A 9,667-nucleotide genomic window follows, 5' to 3' on the forward strand; every position below is an offset into this window, starting at 1 on the left:
TTTATTTTAAATAAATTCTACCGTGAATTCCCTAACTAGATTTACATAACTTTAAAACACACACACATAATTCTTAAATTATATATACATAATTAATAGACTATAACCAAGAATTACAATTAATCTAATGAAAATATAAATAAGTTCCCATAATTTACTTATTTTAATGATTTGCTTTATATTGGGATCGGAGTGGACCGTAAAACTGTGTTGGTATCCTTCTGCTATGGGCCTAACTATAACTATGAAATAACAACTATTTGTAGTATAGTATGAATTTCAAAAACATTCAAAGGCCTCATCAATCGCATGCAATTAACCAGCAATTATGTATTATTATTTGGGAAAATCAATAAACAAACAACAAACCACCGGATTTGTTCTATAGAGGCATAGTTTTATGTCAATTAATCGAGTCTTAACCTAACAAAATCTAAATCTCACACACATTGCTAGGCTTATAATTAGCGCAGAAAATAAGTTACAAAAGCCGTGGCATTACACAGAAGTTATTTAGTCAGCCTCGTCCTCATGCTTTGCGATATTGCGTTCCTGACGACTGTTTTCGTCATACTGTGGTATGTAGAGAAGCTTGGTGTTTGGCAAGAAATTCAGCTATTATGTCATATCCTGCTTCTCTGGCAAGTTCATCGGCCTTTACTCCTTCCTAATAAAACAAAATACAGTATTACAATGTGATCGGTCGATCGGTTTTTCCGTATAAAGATGTGCGTTGCGCGTAAGTAAGCGTCATTACGCGTCAGTAAGCGTCACTAAATTATAATTACCTTGTTCTTTAAGTTGACATCGGCATCTTCAGATACAAGTTCTTTTACAACTTTTAAATGACCAAATAAGGCAGCAGCGTGCAGCGCACTTTCACCGTTCTTAAAATATAAACAAAAATAAAGTATAATATTAATTAGTGAATTTTCCAAATTTGGGTTTTTATAAGAAATTTACATTGTAGCTTGTCTGCAGACACGAGCTTGTTTGAAGTGGAAAATGGATTATAACGATATAATATAGGCCTAATATACTTAAACTTGTATCTCGATGACAGTTAAGATACATATATGATATAGCTGCAGAATCGAGTGATTCTCACTCAATTTTAATGTTTAATTTTTAAGCATCATGATGATATGATTTGATGACTCACTTCAAGTAAGCCAAGAGAGGCTCCATTACGAACCAGTTCTGTGACGCATTCTATGTGTCCTTTGTGTGAGGCTTTAAATAGAGGCGTAGCACCATCCTGCAAATACAAAAAGGTCAAGACGTACCAAACTGCTAGGCCTACCGTTTCGACAACGCCGTCGTGTGAACGCATCGCGTCAATAAAGCGTGGTTCCCACTAGCGACGCAACACAAGGACGTAACGCAACGCAAGTGAAGTGACCAATCACAAGCGATGGCTTATTCGCTTGTGATTGCTAACTGTCTATAACTTCGCTTGTCATTGGTTAAAACGCTTGCGTTGCGTTTACGTCCTTGCGTTACGTTCTAGTGGGAACCAAGCTTAAGATGGAAGACTATAAAACAGACGCATCGCGTCTTACGGTAGTACATGTGCTTAGTGTATCTCAATAATTGTTTTATCAAAAAAGATCTCGAAGAAAAGGATAATCTCCTGAAATAATAACATTTTTTATACTGTGTACTATAATGTTTCTCTATTCGTGTGTGTGTTCATAGTCCAGTTACTATGGTAACATCATTTCCCCTTAGGGACTGGACTATCAGTACTGTGAAAGACCATGCTACTGTCAAACTTTAAAAAACACATTATAGAATGTATTACATTTAAATTTACCTGTCTAGCAATATCAACCTCCGCTCCTGCAGAAAGTAGTTCTTGTATAATATCAGCGTGACCTAACTGCGCAGCAATCCAAAGTGGAGTCGCTTTATCCTGTTGAATATACAAACATTATTCATTTGTAATCGTAAAACTGCTAAAGAAAAGTTAAGACGATTTCTCATCAACAATAGAACAATATTATTAAGCTGACGTCATGATGATCAGATAGTGACGTTTATAATTGAGAGATAATTTAAGACGACTATTGCGAAAATATAATACAAAAAATAAAGACGAAGACGAGAATAATTATGATTGGTTGATTATAGCGCGCCAAGCTGTCATTTATTTGCATAATATAAATATATAATATAAAGACAGGCCTATCTATATTTAAAACTAAGATATATCTATTGCTTTAATAAATGAAAGCTTGACGCGCCATACTTGATGGTGAGAGTTTGACTATAAATTAGTTTGATTACAGATTGCACTTAAGTACTCACGTGACGAGGATGGTTGACGTTAGCCCCTTTACTTATTAAATACTTTAGTAAGTTGTAGTGTCCATTCTGGGCCGAGATGAATAACGGTGTAGCTCCATCCTGTGGAAGAAGATGAATGTAAGAATGTATAAAGTCTATAATAAAAGCTTTAAAAACTTTATAATCTTGGCATCAATAAAGGAATATATCATACTAAATTATTTAAATTATTTTGAAAGGTTTCGTCAAACAGGTTGATAACCTTTTACACGACGGATAATGCTAAATATTAATCGCAACGATTATATCGTTAATGAACCTACTTCGTTTAGAGACAGAAAATGTACTCATTGGAAAAGTGTTTCTCCTCCTCTGTTAAAACGAAAGGACAGGTGATTTAATAATTCAAACATCCTGCTGCTGTAACCAAGGCAACGAAACTAATAATAGTTTTATTAATGTTCACAGTCCGCAAACATTCCGCCCATAGGCTACTGTTAGACGTCACTTTGATATATGTGAATTTAGGTGACGCTGCCAAAGTTTACACTTTAAATACAAATATAGACGTGACTCGCACACAATCGAGTTAAATATTTAACGATTGCCGCACTGCATGCTGGGCAAAATAAAGAGAAGGGAAGAGTGAGATTAAAGTGTAAGTTCACTCTTCCATGGAAAAAATAAATTAAAAGAATAGTTATATCATTGAAAAGGATGGACCGGGCTGGGCTCTAAATTTCGGCAAATGCAAAGCAAACGATCATTAGGTCAGCACAGGGGCCCTGTGGGGTTTACAATTGTTAGGCAATGCCTAATTCCAGGATCCGTAGAATCAAATGTATTGTGTAATTGAAGATTAATGAATGAACATGAGTATTATATATTATCTAAAACTCTGTCTACACTATCAAACGTTATGTGATGTGCCAATATATGGACATGATGTACATACACATCACACTTTTTTTTGTCAAACTAGTTTGATAGTCTAGGCAGAGCTTAACATAAACCTTACTAAAATCTGTCTCTATATGGACATGATGTCATATCACTACCATATTTTGGCACATCACACTTTTTTTGTCAAACTAGTTTGATTTGCAGACAGACCTCAACGTTAAATGTCACTGAAATATGTCTCTTTCTTTCATGAATTTGTTAAGGCCATTTTATGAGACAATCCCATCGACTGAACCAAACCTACCTTCATAATTCTGTGAAGGTCTGCTCCACGTTCGATAAGCTCTTGTACAACATTGAGTTTATTACACTGGCAGGCGACAAACAGTGGTGTACCGCCATCCTATGAAAACCAAATAATATTTATAAAATATTTATTTGTTTAGCACAGTCCATTCATTTCGTTGTTGTATAATAATTAATTATACCAATCTTAAATTCAGTTATGATGATCTAACTATTGTCTATAATAGATGAAAAACGAAGAAAATTAAGTTATACGTTTGTACACCGGTGGTTTGTAGGCCTACTTTCCAAATATATATAGGCCTAATCATTGGCGTTCGTGCTGAGAAGTGAAGCCAGAAACTAACGAATTGAATAACTTGTCATAACCTATATGATGACAGCCTACATTTGTCAAAACATGTGCAAGATTCAGCATATTATTCTATGAACATGAATCAATCGCTGGAACTTTGACCTAATAAAGCCACACATCGTGGAATTATCCCGAGGCTGCGTTAATGACAGCGATCTACTTAAGGCGATGTGATAAACTACGAACAGGATTACGAATTAGCTGTCGACGTCGTATAACATTGAATACAAAATAATTATACTTAAAAATATTAGAAATCTTCTAAAAATCTCCCAATTATATTTTCTTTAATTTCTCTATTTCCCCAATTTTTTATTTTTGTTTGCATATATTTCATAATAAAACAAATAATTCATTTCTCTTTCTCTCTGTCTTTCATTGTTGTGCAGGGATAGTCTGTTTGTCTCACCCTGTGCTAAACATTTATTCGTCCTCTCTATTATACTATATCTGTGTAGATTTAACATATATTAGTCTATAATTAAACCATCAAAGTTATGAAAACTTACTTGACTGGGTAGATCCACGTGTGATCCGTTCTCAATTAGCGTTCTTATTGTATCCAGGTACCCACCTTGTGCGGCAAAGAACAACGCGTATGTCCCCGTCTAAAGAAAAGTAAAGTAATAGAATTAAATAGGCATATGAAGAAAATAAACGTTGAATGAATGAATGATGAACGAACGTACGCACGAACGAACAAAGAACGAACGAACGAACGAATGAATGAATGGACGAATGAATGAATTAATAAAAAAATGAATAAACGAAAGAATGAACGAACGACGAACGAATAATACATGAATGAATGAATGAATGAACGAACGAACGAACGAATAAATGGATGGAAGGTTGGATTGGTGGATGCCTAAATCTTTAATTACGCATTATTTTGCAAGCTGTTGTTAAAAGTGAATGCCGTCTAACGCAATTAGGTCATCACTGACGCAACTTACGTCGTAAAATAACGCATGTGTCAACATTGAGAGAGCAGTGATAACATCATAAACACATTTTGTCATTAACTTGAAGATGAAACTATTCAGTAAGTTGCTATCTTGTTGATATTAAGTAAACAAAATATCGGTTTGTGTCTCAATGTGTTATTTCTCGTTACGCATTCAGACACTTAAAATAGATACTTAGTATAGTTCTTGAGTAGGGAATCAGTCGGTCAGAAAATCATTGTTTAATTGAAAGTCTTCAACTTTTTTGTTGACTCAACGTGGACTTAAAACTGATCGTCGATGCGTTGCGTATAGGAACCACGCTTTATTGTTGTAATGTAAATTTGCTACAATTTTTGGTCGATAATACCGGTTATTTATACCTACTGTAGTAGTTTCCAAAAGGGGTGTTTTTAGGTGTATAGCAAATAATCTCTTATAATAACCAAGTGATCTCTAGGCCCAGTAGGCAGACCCAAATAATGTCATCGTGATATAAATGCTGTATTCTTACTGTTCTTTGTCGATTTGGGTCTGCTCCTTGTTTCAGCAACTCCTTCACGCATTCCACTCGATTATTAGCTGAAGCGAGAATCAATGGCGTCGTTCCTTCCTAAATGCGAGGAAATAAAAAGAAAAATGAGCTGGGCCTGAAATACTATTTGCTCTATCGTTACAGCAGCGCTCGAAGCTTCACGTAAAGCTCTGTCTACACTAAGTGTGATGTGCTCAAATATGGTAGTGACATGCCTAAATATGTCAGTGACATGCCTAAATGTGGTAGTGATATGACATCATTATGTCTATATATGGGTACATCACATTTTTTGTCACAACAAGTTTGATAGTGTTATATTTTATTAGTGTAAGTTTTTATTTTACGCTGTGGAAAGTTTGCAGCACCACTGTAGATTTTTATGACAAAGGTGTTTTTAGCAAGTGAAACGAAAATACATAATATGAACATGTAACCTCATCTATTAAAGACTGACCGCTCAATATTGAAGCTGTTTGATATTTTCCCAAGAGTATAATAACATGGTTTATAGCTAATCAATCACTCTCGTGTTACGGGATAAAGTATACCTAACTGTAGCAGCCAGAAACCTAGGCCCTAACGAGCGCATCATTTATTTTTATGCAGAGAAGCATAATTGCAGGCGTTGACAAACAAGAAGTATCACTGCGCTAAAAAGTGTGAAATATTTCACTTTGCGAATGTCACATTAGTATACTCAACTATCACGTGACAAACGGTGACAAGGAATGATCAAAAGTGATTTTAAGAATGTTACGTGAAAACAACGGATCGGATACAGCTGGGTTTAAGATGCAACAAAAAGTACGCGCAACAAAGAGTACGCGCAACAAAAGGTACGCGCAACATTGACCAATTACAACAGTTTGGATGATATCCTATGATTGGTCAAAATATTTGCGTCATTGCACTATGCCTCGAAGTGAGAGATTCATGCCTTTTACGTAACGTTAAATCTTGAGCCATAGTTTTGTGAAGGCAAATCACCTATTCGATACTATATGGTAATTGGTTCATGGCACATTAAACCGACAGCTTGAGGTCTCATCCTAAAGATGAGACAATGATAACATTGCTTTACTATAATCATTATTGTAAGTTGTTCATTATGATCTTGACCTTGTATTGTGTCAACTCACTCATCATCAAACTACGAAAATCGAACGCTTTTCACAGCTTTGACGCGTATAATCGTTACCTGACGCAGCAACGCGTTGCAGCACAGATTAGGAAAATCATGCTCCATTTGTTTTATGCATACAAACTATTACTCTGTTAAAATGCTATTATTTTCCTGTATGAATTGGTTTATGATCTCATATTGCCTTCACAAACGCTCAGTGTACGTTAATGCATACATTAACTTTGATAGTAACATTCTCTACGACTATTATTTTAGTAGAGGCTAGTTTGTTTTATGTGTCAGAATTACGTCACATAGGTTTTCATAAATTCTTTGTATTAACGTACCTCTATCAACATAACTTAAACACTGTGATAACATAGGCCTACTGTACTGCCGCGTGTTAGGATGTGATAATTTGTGTCAAGTTCTTCAGACATCGGCTACACCGTAGGCGTAATGGAATCATATAACTGTGCATTTATTTTGGTATTTGAATGAACTGTCCTACATAGATTTCAAACTAATATCTCTAGCACCAAACATGGTATTAGTACATTATTATTAAGCCTATTATCAAAAGGTAATATTAGCGGTTATGACACGCCGAATTCGTCACAGATATTGCGTCGGGGTATGTCGTTCCAAATACACCGATAACGCAAACTAATGATGGGAGCCCAGCATCGCACGAATTCAACGACGCACAAATGCGTCATCATATACTACAGAAGTGTCACGGAGATCGTCTAAAGTCATATCTTGTGCCTACGTCGTACGCAGTACGCGCTACTCACCTTGTCACAGCAATCAACATGAACGCGTCCAGCCTCAAATACTGCGCGTAGTTGTTGTAGATCGCCTTTGATCGCCGCTTCGTGTAACTGCTGGTCCCAAGGAGATTCTTTCTGAATCGTAAAAAAAGTGTAATGGAGATTATATGTTACAATTTCATAAAACGTAATATGTCACAGACGTTGTCATAGTTCTTTTACGTCGTCGTGACGGTTGATTAAATACACGGTCGTCATTAACCAGTTCTTTCAACAAGGGCACAATTAAAGCACCTTGTACGTACCTCAGCTGTGCGCTAAATTTATAAAAAATAGATAGTAATTCGCCCATCAATTTCACCATTAATAACCGGCCTATATGGCCATTTACATGACGTACTTCATCGATTTGACAGATGCTGTGCTATATAGCCGGCAGCGGTGTTATGTGACAGAACTGTTTATGTCATAAATGTTACACAGTACGAGCACCATTGCAATAAGGTATTGTTCCAATCCAAGCGTCAATTTAGTGTCTTAATTAGGGAGACGTTATATCATTTTCACAATCTTCTTCAGTACGGAATGACTTTTGATTACATGCTCTGTTTTGAGCTTTCAAGCGCGTGGTATTTAAGTCGGGCCTACATCATTGTAGCCCCTTGTTATTATAATAATAACTATGATCAAAATGTAGAATAATTGTGAGAAAAGGGTTACGGTAAAATTAAGGATATGTATGTTTATATTATTATTTTAAAAGGGTCAAAGTATATCATAGTTTGTTGACATACGGGTTATTATGCACAGTTTCGGTATTGAATTGGTTGAGTATAATATTATGCAGTTGTCCATTGTTTAGAAAAGATCGTTGTTGAATTTCGCGAGAATATTCTAAAGTTATAAGTTTCATTAGGTTTAAAGTATACAATTCTGTACGTTAAACCATGAATACGTGTCATGTTTCGACTTATCACACAACAGAGAAAAGTGTTAAGCTTTAATAAATGGCTTTTTATGTTTGTATAGGTCTAGTAGGCATAATATATTTTTAAGGTGGGTAATGTTTCCTTGCGAATGGGTAACGTCAGTACTATTGCGGCTGATTTCGTCTCGTCATAAAACAAACACAATTATTGTATAAAAACAACGTGCAAATATCCAAATAAGAGAAAGGTTCAAAGGGGTGAATGAGCAAAGATAATAATTATTATTTAAACATAGGTAGGATATACCACAAAATAGTGCAACTATCTGAGGTAACACTAAACATTGCACGTAATACACGCACTCACATCGCCACCCATTCGTACTATCAAAATATTAGTTGATAACTATGAAAACAGAAATAAACCACATTAAAATAAAATGTCGATACACTAACAGAAATAATTATCTCATGCCAAATTAGACTTACCTTTGAAGACATTCTTTCGGGGAGATCTTAGGCCGGCAAGAACTCAAGCTGTTTCTTCATCCAACACACTATATTGTTGACCCGATACTACTACTCCGTTAGTTTAATGTCTGGTCTTTAAAATCAAAGATCGGCATGTTATTTTACTCAGTATAGCAATCACGTACTTCTGTGTTACGATACAATATGAAGAAATACGACGTACGACTCATTTGCAAATAATGATTTATGATAACAAGCAGTATTATATGCTAGATCACAGCACAAAACGATAGATAACAATTCGGCGATATAATAATAGGTCGTCGGTCCTATGGTAGATGATGCCGCTTCTTGTTGGCCTACGTTTGCAATGCGGCTTCGTTTTAATTATCAATCATGCTGTTATCTCAAGTCAATTTAGTTTCTAATTAAGATTGTACTCATTATAATCCGGCTGGCGGGAATCTAATTTAAGATGCGCTAGAGTAGTTCGATTGCGAACCTACCTTAGTTCACCGCATAATCATATGAATGTATTCATTATTATTCTGGTTCCCGAGCTGCAATATGGATTAGAGATTGTATTGTGCTGCTATAGAGGGCGATATTTCTTAATTTGGTTGTTGGTGAAATAAAGAAATTAAATGAAATCGAGTATCTTATGGTCAATGCGCATTATTTTCCACGCCTTGATGGGGTGTTCTTAAAATTGAGGGCGCCTAACATAACATTTACGAGATGGAATAAAGGTGGCGTAAGCCAAAAAAAAAAAAGATTTCAAATGTGCTCTCCCTGCCTCAGCCCTGCCACAGCCTTTTGGGGTCGTTTCCAGCACATCACCAGATGCATTGATGTCATTGCCTCATGTGGTGAAAGGAGGACGTATAATTTTGTGAACCCCAAACACAGTTGGTCGCATACCTTTAACTCTATTCCACCCACCAGCGTGGGAATCGAACCCACGACATTCGTGTTCCTAACACGACGCTCAGTCGCCTGAGCTAACCGGTCATCTTGGTTTTAACTAGGTTAAT

General features: G+C 35.9%; 1 protein-coding gene across 1 annotated transcript; it reads right to left on the reverse strand.

The window, feature by feature from the left end:
• Window positions 1-4: 4 nt before the first annotated feature.
• LOC140062377 (uncharacterized) lies at window positions 5-9,154 on the reverse strand. The gene is made up of 10 exons (XM_072108570.1): window positions 8,652-9,154; window positions 7,259-7,369; window positions 5,315-5,413; window positions 4,363-4,461; window positions 3,497-3,595; window positions 2,311-2,409; window positions 1,817-1,915; window positions 1,163-1,258; window positions 789-887; window positions 5-667 (listed from the first exon to the last, which is right to left on the reverse strand). Exons 1-10 carry the CDS (start codon window positions 8,661-8,663, stop codon window positions 569-571), a joined length of 912 nt encoding a protein of 303 aa, XP_071964671.1. The 5' UTR covers window positions 8,664-9,154; the 3' UTR covers window positions 5-568.
• Between the last annotated feature and the right edge of the window lie 513 nt (window positions 9,155-9,667).

The sequence above is a fragment of the Antedon mediterranea genome, chromosome 11, assembly GCF_964355755.1.
Source record: "Antedon mediterranea chromosome 11, ecAntMedi1.1, whole genome shotgun sequence".
NCBI lineage: Eukaryota > Metazoa > Echinodermata > Crinoidea > Comatulida > Antedonidae > Antedon > Antedon mediterranea.